General features: G+C 34.2%; 1 protein-coding gene across 5 annotated transcripts in view; it reads left to right on the top strand.

The window, feature by feature from the left end:
* The window catches only part of Fchsd2 (FCH and double SH3 domains 2), a 274,587-nt gene that overhangs the window by 217,272 nt on the left and 39,945 nt on the right, over nucleotides 1-17,370 (top strand). For all 5 annotated transcript variants that reach the window (XM_078046647.1, XM_005323168.4, XM_021725065.3 and 2 more), the window contains one exon: nucleotides 7,595-7,699. In XM_078046647.1, coding sequence (XP_077902773.1) covers nucleotides 7,595-7,699 — 105 coding nt within the window. The remainder of the gene's footprint in view (nucleotides 1-7,594; nucleotides 7,700-17,370) is intronic.

Below are 17,370 nucleotides of genomic sequence, written 5' to 3'. Positions count from 1 at the left end.
TGGCAGTTATCACTTTATAATAATCAGATAATGGCCAGTGCTGGTGTCATCTCATGTAAAATAACTAGTTCTTTTTTTTTTTTTAAGAGAAAGAGAGAGAGAATTTTTAATATTTATTTTCTTTTTTTCGGTGGACACAACATCTTTATTTGTACGTGGTGCTGAGGATCGAACTCGGCATCGCGCGCATGCCAGGCGAGCATGCTACTGCTTGAGCCCCAGCCCCAGCCCCCAAAATAACTGGTTCTTAGGCTGGGAAGATCTAAACAGTTGGGAACTAGAATGCTAGGGCTTCTTACACACTTCTGTCTCTGTGTGGTCTCTCCCCATGATCTCTCCAACATGGTGGCTTCAGGTTGGCTATACTGCTTACATGGTAGCACAAAGCCCCAAAGATACAAGTTCCAAGAGTGAAAAAATAAAACCTGTATATTCTTCTGACCTAGCCTCAGAAACATCATTGGGATTGTTGAATCATATTTTATTGAGACAATCACAAAGGCCTGTCCATAGTTCAATGAAATAGGACATACACTCTATTTCTTGGTGGAGAAGTAACACAGATGGAAAAACATGCAGAATGAGAAATGTAGTAACAACTTTTTGAAAAACATAGTCTGCCACAGTATACCTTATGGTTAAAAGTTACGGTTAAAACTTCACATACCTCTGACATGCAAAATACACTCACTTCTTATCCCCCAAAGCCTGTTTTGTTTTTGTTTTTGTTTTTTTGCTAAAATCGGTTCACAATTAATAAAAATTATAAAGCTCAGTAAACTTGAGGAAGGTAAAACACAAAGAAAATCACACCACAGTGCTTCATAGTCAGCTTTAAAATACAAAGAATGTTTAACAGTTGTCAGGTGTGGTTATATACACCTATAATCCCAACTACTCAGGAGGCTGGGGAGGAGGCAATCACAAGTTCAAGACCTGCCTGGACATCTTATTGAGACCATTTAACAACAACAAAAAAAAAGGTTGGGGATGTAGCTCTGTAGTAGTAGTCCCCAGGTTCCATCCTAGTATGAGATATTGGGATGGGGGGTGGTGGTGGTAATTGATTGTCTATGATGAAAAATCAAAAATGTTTCCTTCAAGATCAAGAACAAGATAAGAATGTTCACTTTCACCATGTTTACTCAACATAGGCGTTCTAGAGCAGTTATAGCAAAGTTGCCAGAGCAGTTATAGCAAAGTTGCAGGATGCAAAATAAAAAAAAAAAAAAAATCAGTTGCATTTCTAAATACTAACAATGAGCACTGCAAAAAGGAAATTAATGCATCTCCAGTACCACAGTAACAACAAAAAAAGGAAATTAAGAAAGCAATATCATTTCTAGTAACACCAAAAGAAAATATCAAGAAGGAAAAGACTTGTACACTGGGAACTACAAAAACATTGATGTTAGATTAAAGAGGGCATAAGTAAATGGGAAGACAGTTCATGTTCATTAAGTGAAGGTATTGATAAGATGACAGTAACTCCCAGAATGATATCCAGATTCCATGTAATTCCTATCAAAATCCCATTGGGAACATATCCAGTGTTCATGGAACTGAAGGCAGATATTGTTTGGGGTTTGTTTTATGGGGGCTTCTTTTGATGTGTTTGTTTTGTTTTGTTTGTTACTGGAGATTGACCCCAAAGGCACTTTGCCTCCGAGACTCATCCACAGCCCTTTTTCTTTGTTTCGAGACAGGGTCTCATTAAGTTGCTGAGGCTGGCTTTGAACTTGTAATACTCCTGCCTCAACCTCCCAGATAGCTGCAGATATTGTTAAATGGCACTTAATACCAAAATGTTCATCAAATTCAATGTAGTTCCCTTCAAAATCTGAACAGTGTTATTTACATGAAAAGGCAAAGCCATTCTAAAATTCATATGAGATCTCAAGAGACCCCCAAATAGCCAAAATAGTCATGAAAAATAATAAGGTTAGAGAATTCCTACTTTGTGATTTCAAAGCTTATAAAACTACAGAGATTGAGGTAGTGCAGTTCTGGCATAAAGACATATATATAGACTTTAACTACATATGAAATCTATTTTTATTTATTTTGGAGGGATGGGTACTAGGGATTGAACTCAGGGGCACTCTGCCACTGAGCCACATCCTCAGCCCTGTTTTGTATTTTATTTAGAGGCAGGATCTCAACTGAGTTGCTTAGCACCTCACTTTTGCAGAGGCTGACTTTGAACTTGAGATCCTTCTGCCTCAGCCTCCCAAGCTGCTAGGATTATAGGCTTGCGCCACTATGCCCAGTATATGAAGACTATTTTTTAAATACCAGTTTTCTCCATATATTCAATGTAATACAGGTTAAATACCCAGCTTTTTTTTTTAACTAACAAGCTAATTCTCAAAGATATGTGAAAATGCAAGTCATCTAAGATAGCCAAAACAATTTTGAAAAAGAAGGATTAGATTGGAGGGCTTTCTCCTCCTGGTTTCAAGACGTAAAACTATACTAATCAAGATGTTTTAGCATTGGTATGAGGATATACTTACAGATGAATGGAACAAAATGAAGAGTCTAGAAGTAGGCCCATGCATATATGGTCTGTTGATTTTAGACAAAGGTAAAACAAACTTGTAAAAATGATAAATATATATATAATAACATGCCTTGCACATGTGAGATACTGGGTTTGATCCTTAGCACCACATAAAAATAAATAAAATAAAGGTACTGTGTCCATCTACAACTAAAAAGAAGAAGATAAGAATGAGTTCCCTGTCTCCTTCCCTGCTATTAGCTGGAGGCTGTCTTTAGCCCCTAGAAGCTACTCTTTCTGGTCCTTGCACTTGTGCTTCCACATCTCAGAATCAGCAATGGCACACTGAATCCTTCTGCTTAGAATCTGTAATTTCCTTTCTACCCATCTCTTATCTTACTCTAGCTAGAGAAAATTCTTTGCTTGAAAGATATCACATGATTATATTGGACTCACTTAGGTAATCAAGGATGATCTCATTATTTTAAGGTTCTTAACTTAATACTTCTGCAAATTACATCATAAATACCCACAGTTTCAGACACCAGGGTATTTACATCTTCAAAGCCATGCTGCTTATTACAATGGTAAAACAAGAAAACAACATCTATCATCACCACTACTTTTCAGTGTCATATAGGATTAGTCAATGTATTAATTAAAGAAAACCAGTTAAGAGATTTAAATACTAGGAAAAGGCACATCCATCATTATTTATTAATAATATGTGTACCCAAAATACCAAGACCCAATTGTCAATGATGGTTTAGTAAAGTGAACAAATACAAGAATATATTTTTAGAAATCATTAATTTTCTGAGGTTAGGAATCTGGCTCAGTGGTAGATCATTTGCCTAGCATGAGTGAGGCCTGGGTTCAGTCTTCAAAACTGAAGGGAAAAAGGAAAACTTCAGTTTTCTCATTAATCAGAAATAATAAATTGCAAATACAGTGGAAAAAAAAGTTATTCATCACAGCAGTAAAATACTGATAAGGTAAAGGAGTACAAAATTTAATGAAACTTAGAAAATATATTTGGAGAAGCTTGACATTCTGGCTCTAAAATTTACCTGGAATTCTTTTTATAAACACACAAGAATGAGACTTACCACATACTAAATCATAAAATAATGACCACAGAAATTAACTGTGGTCTAATACAAAAAAATAGCAAATCTATTAAAGAACATATGATAATTTAGAATAATGGTCTTATCAACATACCATTTTTGGCATACACAATTGCTAAATCCATTTACTAAAGGATTTACTAACTCTTTTCCCTAAAGATTTGAAATGTCAATCCAGATGCCATTTTTCAGGTAGGAGGGAAATATAATGATGAACAGTGTATTAAAAGCTTCCAAGAAATTATTATTAGGTCTGATAATGGTATTATGGTTGTATAAAACAATTCACATTTAGAGACATTTATTATAACATGTAGGAATAAAATGACTAAATATCGATTTTTTTTCTTCAAATACTGTAGCAAAGAACAAAAAGGATAGTTAAAGCAAATTTTAACATTTTTTTGAATCTCAGTGATTAATATATGGGATTTATCGTAATAGATGCTCTAAAACTTTCGAGTATATTTGAATTTTTTTATAATAGAAAACATGTTAGCCTGGGGGTATGGCTGAGTGATAGAACATGATGTACTTAGCATGCATGAAGCCCTGGGTTCAATTCCAAACAATACCAAAAAAAAAAAGTTAATGGCATTTTAAATCTTTGGGGAAAAGAGTTAGTAAATCCTTTAGTAAATCGATTTAGCAATTGTATATGTTTAGGGAAAAATACACCATTAGATTTCTTTCTTCCACTATATACAAAATAAATTTTAGACTAAAGAGATAAGTGCTAAACATGACTATTAAAAAACTAGAAGAACCTAGAGTATTTATATAAAATTTTTTTTAGTTATCAGTGGGCCTTTATTTTATTCATTTATATGTGATGCTGAGAATTGAACTCAGTCCCTCACACATGCTAGGCAAACCCTGTACCACTGAGCTACAACCTCAGCCCCATATTTTTGGTATATTACAGATACCTTTTTTTTGGGTGGGGGGGGTACCAGGGGTTGAACTCAGGGGTACTCAACTACTGAGCCACATCCCTATCCCCACACCTTTTTTTAAATTTTATTTAGAGACAGGGTCTCACTGAGTTGCTTAGCTCCTTGCCATTGCTGAGGCTGGCTTTGAACTTGCGATCTGCCAGACTCAGCCTCCAGAGCTGCTGGGACTACAGGCATTCGTCACTGCGCCCAGCCATATACCTTTTTAAACAAAACAAAACTCAGGAGCTATAAAGGAAAAGACTGATAAAATGTGACCACATAAAAATTTAAAATTTCTGCAAAACAAAAGAACATTAAAAAAAGGAAAGGGGATAGAGTAGAAGGAAATATTTATAACAAATAATAGAAAGAAAAGCAGTAAATATCTAGAAAGAAATATATTTTAATAATAATAAAAAGATTAAAAAGTGAATTGAAATAGAAGTACAAATTGCTAGCAACATATAAAATGATTCTCCATTAATTAGAGACCTGAAAATATGGTGAATTACATTTATGGATTTCTGGATGTTGAGCCAGTGTTCCTGGGATGAAACCCACTTGATCATGGTGCACTATCTTTTTAATAAGTTTCTATGTGATTTGCCAGTATTTTACTAAGAATTTTTGCATCTATGTTGATCAGGGATATTGGCCTGAAGTTTTCTTTCCTTGGTGTATCTTTGACTGGTCATAGGTTGATTTTAGAAGGGTTCCCTCCTTTTCTATTTCATAGAATAGTTTGAAGTGAATTCGTGTTCTTTTTTGAAGGAAGGTCTGGTAGAACTCAGCTGAGAATCCTTCAAGTCCTGGGCTTTTCTTTGTTGGTAGGCTTTTCATGGCATCTTCAGTTTCATCACTTGAAATTTACCTGTTTAAACTTTGTATGTCTTGAGATTCAATTTGGGTAGGTCATATTTCTCTAGAAATTTGTTGATGTCTTCAAGATTTTCTGTTTAATTTGGTGTATAAGTTTTTAAAATAGTTTCTGATCATCTTCTGTATTTCAGTGGTGTCTGTGGTGATATATCCTTTTTCATCATGAATTTAAGAAATTTGAGTTTTTCCCTTTTTCTCTTGGTTAGCATGGCTAAAGTTTTCTCAATTTTATTGATTTTTTTGGGGGGGGGAGAACCAACTCAACAGTGAGATCATTTTTTAAAAAATACATTGGCGGGCTGGGGATGTGGCTCAAGCGGTAGTGCGCTCGCCTGGCATGCGTGCGACCCGGGTTCGATCCTCAGCACCACATACCAACAAAGATGTTGTGTCCGCCAAGAACTAAGAAATAAATATTAAAAAGTTCTCTCTCTCTCTCTCTCTCTCTCTCTCTCTCTCTCTCTCTCTCTCTCTCTCCCTCCTCTCTCACTCTCTCTTTAAAAAAAATAAAATAAAAAAAATAAAAAATACATTGGCATAATTTTAAAGATTGGCAAAATTCAGTGTGGGTAAGATACAAGAAAGAGTAGGTACAACTTTGTATAGATAATCTGGTAATGTCTATTAAAATTAAAATGTGCAATTTCTGCTTTTATATTTTTTATCTTAAATATTCCTATATGTGTTCAAGAAGTCATTGACTTGTACAAAAAGTCATTGTACAAAGGGTTCTTTGTACAGAGCCACGTATAATGTTGAGAAATTTGAAAATTCAAAAGGCAAATAGAGTAAGAATAAATGAAACATGGTACAGTTAAATTCTTTGATCTATAGATTAATCAAAGAGAATGAGGTCAGTCTATTTATACAGACATGAAAAGCTTTCTTAGAAACATTGAGAAGATAGTATATCTAATTTTATTTTTTTAAACAAAATTTTGTTTGTTATATATATATAGAAATGCTCAAAAGTGGTTTGGAAAAAATAAAAATTAATTGATGGTATGACAGTTTTACCCCATAATAGATTATACAGTGTACTAAAAAACTTATGCCATTTTGCATTAATTTTGCATTAATTGTTTTGTAACAGTATTTTAAAAACTAAAGGTATGCATGTCAAAACTTGTACAATCCAAGTAAGAGCTATAGATTGAGCCAATGTCAATTTTTATATTCTATTGCAGTAGCCCTACTTATCTGTAGTTCACTATCCATGGTTTCAGTTACCTGAAGTCAACCACAGCCCAGAAATGCTAAATGTAAAAGTTCAGAAATAAACATTTTAGATATTTTAAATTGCCCACCATTCTGAATAACATATGGAAGTCTCATTCTTTCCTACCCAAGATCCAAAACACTTTAACCATAATTTTTACACTACGTACCCTATCCGCCTGTTACTTACTGAGTAGCCAGTTAGATTATCAAATCCACTGTTATAATATCAGAGTGTTTTGTTTAACCTTTTATTTTACTTAATAACGACAGAATACAAGACTAGCGATGCAAAGAAGGCACCATGACATAAAACAGATTAATTCTATACAACAGTTACTAGTATGGCATTATGTAAAAATGTGGATGTGTAACCGATGTGATTCTGCAATCTGTATTTGGGGTAAAAATGGGAGTTCATAACTCACTTGAAACTGATGTTTGAAATATGATATGTCAAGAGCTTTGTAAGGTTTTGAACAACCAATAAAAAAATAAATAAAATAAAAATAGAGTAGAAAAGAAAAAAAAAAACAGATTAATTCTTCCACCAAGAAGCATTGTTGCAGGGCTTATAGAAAAATACATAGTAATTTTAGAATTCAGTATTACCAGCATTTTTAGCATCCATTGAGGGTCTTGGAAAGAATCTCCTGAGGATAAAGGGAAACTACTAATGTAAAGTTATATAAATTTTACCACTGGGGGAAGTTGGGTGAAGGGAGTGTGTACTAGTTTTGCAACTTACAGAGTCTATAATCCAGATTTTTTAAATTAAATAAATAAATGAAACAAAATTACAAGTTAAAGAAAGGATAATAATTTGTTAAAGGAATCATGGTTTTAGTTACTAAAATCTTTCAAATAATCACTCAAGGAACAAAGATGAGAAGGAGGATTATTTTCTGTACCTGTTTTCTCTTTAGGTTCTAAATGAACTTGAATGCCATGGAGTTGCTGTATCAGAACAAAGCCGAGCAGAACTGGAACAGAAAATAGATGAAGCTAGAGAAAATATTCGTAAAGCAGAGGTAAGGGGGCAGCTAACTATGGCATTTTGCCCAACTCCAGTCAGTGTCACAGCTGTGATGTACACCTTTGAAGCTGAGTTCCTACACTTATTAAGTTGAAGGGGAATCACCATCTTAATTTATGTCCACAGTAGTATTATTGAGTGCCTGCTTTGTAGAAAGTATACATATAGCAGACTTTGAACCTGCTGTGAAGAGTTCATAATCATGAAAATTACATAACAAAAGAATTAAGTCACAATAAAGATATTAAAGTTTCACAAAGTAAAATGATAATCAAGTTAATGGTAGAGCTATTTATGTTTATATATAAAATGATAATTTATATATTATAGAATATATAATAACATTTATATATAATTTATATATATATTATATAATTATACATAGGAATATATTTATATAAAATTATATATGTATATATTTAGAACCTAAAAAAAATCTCCCTTATATGGGTGGTTTCTGAATCCAGGGGAATGAACTTGGTCTTCAGTAATAGAGATTTGGTTGAGAAGTGATAGGGCATTATAAAAGTAATTTTTTTTTTTTTGAGTCATGAGATCTTTTGAAAGTTGCATAAAAACTATGGAACCTCTCCCACAAAAAAGAAATGTATATGTTGTGTACAGCATCAGAGTTCATCAACCCCAGGCTAATACTCCTTGCCCTAGAGGAGGAGAGGTCAAAATGAGAGAACAAGAAAGTATTAGCAAAAGGGGGTAGGCACAGGGTAGAGTTTGGCAGTTGAAAGTGATTAGAATAACAGATTTTTGTAAGGAAATGTGATAGAAAGGAAGTAAACTATTGTGGTTAGGGCCAGTTCACAGAGGACACACATGTGTATTCATCTACTCTGCTACAGAATGATGAAGGGATATGGAGGTAGACATTTAAAAAAAAAAAAAAAAGACCAAGACTTTACAACCCTCAAGAGATTATGTTCTTATTAGGAAAGCCTAAAGAATGCCAAAGATAACCAAGACTGTGAAGCACAAGTGCCAAAGAGTGGCCATACAAGTATGCTTCAGGAAGTGGAGGACACGGGGAGCACTGGGGGAGGGGTTGTCAGAGCAGAGGTAGGACTTAGGATGATGTTGGCCAGTGAATAGTATTTAATTTAATTAGTCAGGGAAAAGGGAATAACATAGATCTGTGGCTTGCAACCTCAAGAAACAGAACTTGAACCAAAATATGAAGGTAGGAAGGAGGCAGGTTTCATTTTGATGTTGGGAAATATTTTCTAAGAGTCAGATCTTCTGAGTGGCAGAATAAGTACATAATGCAACACTGTAAGGGCTCAGGATTCTGGGCAAGCATCTGTCAGGGACTCTGTACAAGGAATTCTGGCATTGGTTGAAGGTAATCTAAAACTAGTGATTTTCAAACACCCCTTTATTGCTCTAGAGGTTTTGAAAAAGTGCTTCAGTGGTTGTAGGGTAAGGGTGAGGCAACAGAGGCAAACACAGGGTATATGAGCATGGTTTTGACAGAGCCCCATGGAAGTGATTTGAACCAGAATGGGTTTGCCATCTTCGTGGTCTAAAGAGGTGCGGTAACCTCTCCTCTGCTTCATTCCTGGCATAGTCTGACCCACAGCCTCCATAGTGAGCAGCCATTTTCCTCTCTGAATTCAAAGTCATGGCTAAACCACTACCCTCTGGTGCTGGCCAAGTACTGCTGGCGAGCCCTAGCCTGGTTTGGGAAACACTGGCTTGTGGTAGAAGAGATTATTATTCTATTGTTTTGTTTTCTTCACTCTGGATGAAGCCAGTATTACCGCCTTAGTGGAACAGAAGTGATTACCTTAGGACAAGTCTCAGAAGTTTTCTGAGGGGGTTGTACTTATATTTTCCATTTTCAGACTCCATCCATGGTATCACTGTCTAGTACCTTTTTTTTTTTTGAGAGAGAGAGAGAGCAGAGAGAATTTTAATATTTATTTTTCAGTTTTTGATGGACACAACATCGTTGTTTGTATATGGTGCTGAGGATCAAACCCGGGCCGCACGCATGCCAGGCAAGCGCGCTACCGCTTGAGCCACATCCCCAGCCCACTATCTAGTACCTTAACTTCACTAGTGCCTCTACTACCACATCTTTTATAGTAGTAGTACTAATAGCTGTCAGTCTAAATAAAGGCCAGTTGACCTTTTATTTCCATGAGTATGAGTATGCTAAACTACACTGTTAGCTTAAAACTAAAAATATAAAATGAGATTCCCACAACAGAATATCTCATCTCTCCTAATACATTTAAGTCTGCATTCTCAAAGATCATTTTTGTTCCAAAATATGGAATATGCTAAAATTATAATGTCAGATTATCTCAGTTTTGAGTGTCTGTAAAATGTAATTAATTCTATTATCTTAAAATGATCTCTCAGTTTCCTCATGTTAGAGAATTAAAAAAAAAAAAAATTCCCAGCTAAAATTAGCTGGCAAATAGGAGGGCATGTGTATTGGGACAATGCTTACAAGATTGTCATAATGAAATTTTTTGATAGACTACAAAACAAGAGAGATTGACATTAATTGTTTCTGTACATACCCTTTTTCTTTTCTCTGCCTGTATATCTTTTGCATTGGTTTTTCTGAATTGCATAGTTACTCAATAGCTTTTTACCTAATTATAAGTACCTGTTACAAGAGAGAGAAAGGTGGTTAAAATTGCATTATAGCTTTCATGTTTGGTTTTTAATTCCTGCTAACAAGAGCCTTATTGAGTAATCTGCTTTATCCAGTCTTTCCTATATTATGTCTCCATTCAGTGTTGCTAATTAGAATAAAAGTCATTTGTGGTCTTTTGTAATAGGTTAAAGAAACTTCCAACTAGAAGAAATTCAAAATATAAAAAATGCTTTTCCAAAGACTAGAGATCTTTAATTCTTGTCTGGTTAATTTGGGGCAGATTTACTAACTGATTAATTCAACAACTGCATCAGCTATGTTCCAGATACTGATGAAAATACTATACTCACTGGGCATGGTGGCACACATCTGTAATCCCAGTGACTCAGGAAGCTGAAGCAAGAGGATCACAAGTTCAAAGCCAGCCTCAGCAACTTAATGAAGTCCTAAGCAACTTAGCGAAACCCTGTCTCAAAATAAAATAAAATAAAAAAGGCTTAGGATGTGATTCAGTTAAGTTCTCTGGGTTCAGTCCCAGATACTAAAAAACAGAACAACAACAAAAAATAATACCAATAGTGACGGACAAACTCTTGTTTTACTGTTATGATCTTTGGATTGTCACAGGAGTATTTGTACCAGCTATATCACGTCTTCAGCCTCTAATTCAGGAATTTAAAATAAGACAACTGTTTAAATGAAATGTTAATTTTTTAAATTTTATTTTTATTTTTTGATACCAGAGATTGAACCTAGTGGCACTTAACCACTAAGCCACATCCCCAGCCCTTTTTAAATTTTTATTTTGAAACAGATGGTTAGGGCCTCACTGAGTTGCTGAGTCTGACCTTAAACTTGCTTCGATCCTCCTGCCTCGGCTTCCCAAGCCACTGGTATTATAGGCATGCACCACCATGCCCAGCTAATAATAATGTTCTTAATATGGTATTTAGGAATTCAAATTTTTTGAAATGCCTTTTGTCATATACACACACATTCATCATTTATGTTATTTTTTACATAACTATTTAAAAAGTAATAGCTTAGAGTCTTACAACATAATGATGTTAAATGTAATTCCCATGTTACTACAATGAAAATGGCTATAGAATATACAAAAAGAAATGAGAAGGGAACTAAAACATGACACTGAAAAATCAACTAAACACAAAAGACAATAATACAGGAGGAAGTAGGGACTAAAAAGCTATAAAGCATATATAAAACAAACAGGAAGACAGAAGTAAGTCCTTCCTTATCAGTAATTACTTTAAGTATAAATGTATTAAATTGTCCAATCAAAACTTAGAAATTGGCAGAAATTTGCTTTCTATAGGAGACTCAACTTTAGATCCAAAGACACAGACAGATTGAAATAAATGGGTGGAAGAAGATATTCCATGCAAATAAGAACCAGAAGAGATCAGGGTTGCAGAAAGACAAATACTGTGTGATTTCACCTGGATGAGGCACCTAAAGTAATCAGATTCACAGACAAAAATTAGAATGGAGGTTACCAAGGGCTGGGAGAGGGAGAATGGCAAATTGTTGTTTTTTGTTTTCTTTAGTACTGGGGATTGAACCCAGGAGTGCTCAGCCACTGAGCCATATCCCCAGCTCTCATTCATTCATATATATATATATATATATATATATATATATATTTTTTTTTTTTTTTTAAGAGACAGCATCTTACTGAGTTGCTTTAGGGCCTCTCTAAGTTGCTGAGGCTGGCTTTGAACTCACAGTCCTCCTACCTACTCCCAAGAAATTATTGTTTAATGTATAGGGTTTCTGTTTTGCAAAATGAAAGAGCTGGAAGATAGTGGTAATGGCTGCACATCAGTATGAATGTACTTAATGCCATTGAACAATACACTTCAAATGGTTAGTTAGCATGGAAAATTTATGTTACATACACTTTACTACAATAAAAAAGAAGGTGAGCCAGGCGCAGTGGCACATACCTGTAATCCCAGCCAATCTTAAGGCTGAGACGGGAGGATCTAGAGTTCAAAGCCAACCTCAGCAATGGTGAGGCACTAAGAAACTTAGTGAGACCCTGTGTCTAAATAAAACACAAAATAGGATTGGGGATGTGGCTCAGTGGTTGAGAGCTCCTGAGTTCAACCCCTAGTACCCCCACAAAAGATAAATAAATAAATAAAAAGAAGATAAGGGCTGGGGTTGTGGCTCAGTGGTAGAGCACTTGCCTAGCACATATGAGGCACTGGGTTTGATTCTCACCACCACATAAATAAATAAATAAAGCTATTTTGTCCATCTACAACTAAAAATATTTTTAAAAATAAAGAAGAAATAAATAGATAGATGGATAAATTTAAATAAAAATAAAGGTATTGTGTCCATCTGCAACTAAAAAAATTTTTTTAAAAAGGTGTGTGTGTTCTTTAAAGTAGCTTGTCAAGAAATCAAAAGTTTTAAATAGTAGTCTAGTCTGTTCATGACTTATATTGTTTCAGAATGTTTTTTAGTTTACATTATACCTTTTTTCTGGGTTGGTCGAGTTCTGTTTTTTTGAACAATGAAATGATTAACACAACAAGGAGAAAACTAATGTGAGAAATCAAAAATAGGACATTTTTAGTAACCTCCTTTGGTGTAAGATCTGTAAGAGGAACTATAGACTACATTATCCTTTGTCCAAGATGTTCACTAGACTCTATGATCTGAATTAAATGTGTATTTGAAAACCAAAGTCCAGCCAGGCACAGTGATGCACACCTGTAATCCCAACAACTTTGGAGGCGAAGGCAGGAGGATCATGAGTTCAAAGCCAACCTCAGCAAAAGCTAGGCACTAAGCAACTCAGTGAGATCCTGTCTCTAGATAAAAATACAATATAGGGCTGGGGATGTAGCTCAGTGGTTAAGTGCCTTTGAGTTCAATCCCCAGTACCAAAAAAAAAAATCCAGAGTTCAGTTATATAGTATCAGTGAATTAACAAAAGAAAAATATCAAATTATTCTTTATATAAGCACACTTTTATAGATACAAGTTCCCCCCACGCCTGGTACTAGGGATTGAGATATTGAACCCGGGGGCACACTACCACTGAGCCATGCTCCCAGCCTTTTTATTTTTATGTTGAGATAGGGTCTTGCTAAATTGCTGCAATTGGCCTCAAATTCACAATCCTCTTCCCTCAGTCTCCTGAGTTGCTGGGATTACAGGTGTGTGCCACTATGCCTAGCCCTGTTTTATCTTAAATTGTCATCTCATAGAGTGTTATCATACATGAGTAATTTAAAATTACTGTGCTACTCTTGTCCCTCAGTGACTCAAAAATAGTTAAGACCCTTGATGTAATGTTATAAAAAAAATCCAGTTATGTAAAAAGTTAAGACCTCATTATTACAAGGATAATGAAATGACAAGTTTGAACCTACTATAAAAACAATTTCCAATCACATTGTGTCCAAACTTACATTATGTTAGAGCCTGTTATTGTGCAGTTTCTTAATGTACTCTTAATGTTAGCAGACCTCTTGACTAATCACTTTTTTTTTTTTTTTTTTTTTGGTATGGGGAATTGAACATTCGACCACTAATGTCTACTAAAATAGGCCACATCCCCAGCCCTATTTTGTATTTTATTTAGAGATCAGCCTCCCAAGATGCTGGGATTATAGGCATGTGCCACCACACCAGGCAACTAATCATTTTTAAAATTTTTTGTTGCAAAAATTTTCAAGCATACAGAAAAGAGAATAATAAACATGGACTTACTGACATCTATATTTAACATCTATATTATGTTTTGCAATATTGGCTTTATACATTTATTAGACTGACACATTATTTCTGTTCTGTAAGGTGGAAGTTAGGTCTACCAGCCTAGTTAGAGGCAGGTTAGATTTTAGGCTGGAATGCTTCAGTGGTGATGCCATGTTTTCCATAACATCAGGAATCATATAGAATCAAGTTGTCTGCAGTTAATGATATGAGTAGTCACTTAATTAAGGTGGTGCTACTGGGTCTTTCTACTGTAAAGGTTCTTTTTTACCCCATTGTGTTTGTCGAAGTATTCATTATCTCTGGTGGAGTGAATAGGTATTTTCTCTCTTGAGTATTGTTCTGACCTGATTTTTTTTTTAAATCAACTTTATCAAAATATACTATATATACAGTAAAATATAACCATATTAAATGTATAATTCAATGAACTTTGACAAATATATAGCCTAAATCACCACCACAATCAAAATATAAAATATTTCTGTCATCTCAGAAAGTTATCTTGTGACCAGGTAACAACGGAAGTGTTTTCTATCGTATGGATTAACTTTACTTATTCTGTATTTTCTTTAAATGAAAGAGAGTATGTACTCTTGTATCAAGTCTCTCCCTTTCGATACATATATTTGCTTACCCATTTACCTGTACATATATATTTAGGTTATTTCCAGATTTTTACTCTTTATTTATAAGAGTATACAAGTAATATACAAGATTGGACATGTTTTGATTTCTCTAAAAGTGGAATTGCTAAATCATATTGTAAGTGTGTATTTATAAGAAACTGCCAACGTGTATTCCAAAGTGACTGTACCATATTACACTCCCAAGATATGGGAGTTCCAGGGGCTGGGATTGTGGCTCAGAGGTAGACCGCTCACCTAGCATGGGGACCTGGGTTCAATCCTCAGCACCACATAAAAATAAAGGCATTGTATTGTGTCCGTCTACACCTAAAAAAAAATAAATAAATATTTTTAAAAAAAGATATAGGAGTTCCAGTTCCTTCACCAGCATTTACTATCATTGGTTTTTTTATATTTGGCCATTTGAGTGGATATACAATATATTTCATTGTGTTTCTGATTTGCATTTTATTGCTAAGATGCTGAGTCTTATAATTTTTTGGCCAAACATATATCCTTTTTAGTATTTTACCCATTTTTAAAATTTGGGTCAGTCTTAATTCTATGTACTAATCATTTTCAAATATATGTATTGTGAATGTTTTTGTCAGATCTTGGCTTGCTTTTCATTTTCTATATTGTAAATTTTTAATTTGGGTGAGATCTGATTTATCAGTATTTTCTTATGGTTAAATCTTAAGACATTTTTGGCCCACACTAAAAAGTGTTGTAGTTTTAGTGTTCTGTTTGGGTTATGATCCTAAGAATTATTTCAGTTGTTGAGGTCCAGTTTGAGTTAACAGTCATGGTTTTTCGTTTCAACATAGAGATGCATTTTTCCCAGCAGTTTGCCTCATTACTTGTGCAACTCTACTGAATACAACTGACTATGTATGTGTGAATCTTCCTTTGATTGTGTTCAGTTCCATTGATCTATATGTCTATCCTTATACAGTGTCCAGTCTTAATGACTTTAGAATAATAAGTCCTGGGATCAGTTAGTATAAGTCCTCAAATTGTTTGGACTATTCTCATTTTCATCAGCTTATCAGTTTCTACAAAAAAAAAAGAAAAAAAGATGGCTGGGATTTTGATTGGAATTGTACTGAATAAATCAATTTGATGAAAATTGACCCCTCAATAATATTGAGGATTTCAATTAATGAAGAAATCTCCATTTGTTTAAAAAGTCTTTATTTTTTTCATAATATTTTATAGTTTCTAATGTAAAGGTTTCAGGCATGTTTTGTCAGATTTAATCCCCAAGTCTATGGTTTTAATGTTATAAATTGTTCTTTTAAATTTTTTTTTCTCTTTTTTTTATTTTTTATTTTTTTATTGGTTATTCAAAACATTACAAAGCTCTTGACATATCATATTTCATACATTAGAATCAAGTTGGTTATGAACTCCCAATTTTACCCCAAATACAGATTGCAGAAAATTTTTCATAATTGGTGGTTGTTAGTATGTCATAATAAAATTGATACTTTATATTTACTGACCTGGTATTCTTTGACCTTGCCTAATTTACTTATTAGTTCTTTTTAGTAGATTGCTTAGGGTAATCTCTCTTCATGATTGTGTTATCTACCAATAATAGTTTTGTTTTTTCATATTCAACATATTTGCCTTTTATTTTTCTTGCCTTGATATACTGGGTTGACCTTCTAGTAGGATATTGAATAGAAATGGTAAGTGCCAACATCTTTGCCTTTTTCCTGACAATAGGGGAAGCATCTAGAATTTCATCATTAGATGTAACATTAGTTCTAGATTTTTTGCTGAGTGTCCTTAATCAAATTAAGGAGAAGGTTTTGGTTTGGGTTTTGGGTATATTTTTTTTTCTTCCTTTTGGCATGAATACAAAAGTTGAATTTTGCCAAATCTTTTTTTTTTAACATCTACTTAAGAGATTAATTTCATTTTCTCTTTTATTCTCTTTGAACAGCCAATTATATCAACTCATTTTCTTATGTTAAACCTGCCTTAAATTTCTAAAATAAATCCCTTTGATCATAATGTGTTATCCATTTTGTCTACTTATGTATCCAGTTGACAAATATTTACTAAAAATTTTTGTATCTGGCCAAGTGCATGCCTATAATTCTGGTGGCTCAGGAGTCTGAAGCTGGAGGATCACAAGTTCAAAGCCAGCCTCAACCACTTGGCAAGGCCCTAAGCAACTCAGTGAGACCCTCTCTAAATTAAAAAATACAAAAATGGGCTGGGGATGTGGCTCAGTGTTTGAGTGCCCCTGGGTTCAATCCTCACTGCCAAAAAAAAAAAAAAGAATTTTTATATCTGTATTCGTGACAAATACTGGCCTATAATAGGTCTTTATTTTTGTTTCCCCCCCCCCAAAAAAAATGTGCTGCTCTTATAAAATCAATTAGTAAATTTTCACAACTCCTATTTTCTAAAGGAGTTTGTGTAAGATTTGTATTATTCCTTTCTTAAATTTTAAAGGATTTTTTTTCTTGGCTATAGCTCTTACATTTTTCTGCTTTTCAAATGCCCAGAATTTTTTACAGAATGCTAGAAATTGTGAATGCTTGGTTATTAAGTGTCCAGATTCTCTTTTCTCCTGCTAACTATTGAATTTGTTTTGACTGCTTGACCAGTTACCAGCAGATCAGAGTTGCCCTTTGAGGGTTG

Source organism: Ictidomys tridecemlineatus, chromosome 4, assembly GCF_052094955.1.
Source record: "Ictidomys tridecemlineatus isolate mIctTri1 chromosome 4, mIctTri1.hap1, whole genome shotgun sequence".
NCBI lineage: Eukaryota > Metazoa > Chordata > Mammalia > Rodentia > Sciuridae > Ictidomys > Ictidomys tridecemlineatus.
The sequence above is the reverse complement of the archived record's forward strand: the minus strand, read 5'-3'. Positions and strand labels throughout refer to the sequence as shown.